The 518-nt window shown below is 64.7% G+C and overlaps 1 protein-coding gene across 1 annotated transcript in view; it reads right to left on the bottom strand.

Moving 5' to 3' along the window:
* The window catches only part of CCT8 (chaperonin containing TCP1, subunit 8 (theta)), a 10,979-nt gene extending 10,791 nt beyond the window's left edge, over positions 1–188 (bottom strand). The window contains exon 1 of the mRNA XM_010192867.1: positions 120–188. Within this exon, the coding sequence (XP_010191169.1) occupies positions 120–179 (60 nt within the window). The 5' untranslated portion in view covers positions 180–188. The remainder of the gene's footprint in view (positions 1–119) is intronic.
* Between the last annotated feature and the right edge of the window lie 330 nt (positions 189–518).

The raw sequence follows: 518 nt of genomic DNA, 5'->3' as shown, positions 1-518 counted from the left end.
CCCCACGGGGCGCGTGAAGCCGCCGGGCCTTCCAGAATCTTCCCCGCGACACCACGCTGAGGCTTTCCCCCCACCCCAATCCTCCTGCGGGGATAGCGCCTGCCCGGCACCGCTCTCACCTTCGCACCCTCCTTCAGCATTTGGGCAAAGCCCGGGGCCTTGGGGACGTGCAGCGCCATCTCCTCTCCGCTCCGCTCCTGACAGACACCACGATGCGCCGGGAACGACGGGAGAAAGGAGGCCGCGCAGGCGCGATGGGGCTGCCCGCAGGCAGGACGAGTCGCGCCCAAGAATGGTCGATAGCGGGGCGGGGCACAGGAAGCCGTTAGGCGACCTGAGGCACTGCGGGGCCGCGCTTTGTGCTTCTTAGAGCTGGCGGTGGGTGGCGCCCAGGCGTCGGCTTTCGGCTCCGGCGGAGCGCTTGGTTCTCGTCGAAATCGTTTCTTAGAACAGAGTCATAGAACCGCTAAGGCTGGAAAAGACCTTTAAGATCATCAAATCCAACCCCTATCTAACTC

Source organism: Mesitornis unicolor, unplaced genomic scaffold (genome assembly GCF_000695765.1).
Source record: "Mesitornis unicolor isolate BGI_N332 unplaced genomic scaffold, ASM69576v1 scaffold15429, whole genome shotgun sequence".
NCBI classification, from domain to species: domain Eukaryota; kingdom Metazoa; phylum Chordata; class Aves; order Mesitornithiformes; family Mesitornithidae; genus Mesitornis; species Mesitornis unicolor.
Note: the sequence above shows the minus strand (reverse complement) of the source record. Positions and strands in the feature narration are given on the sequence as shown.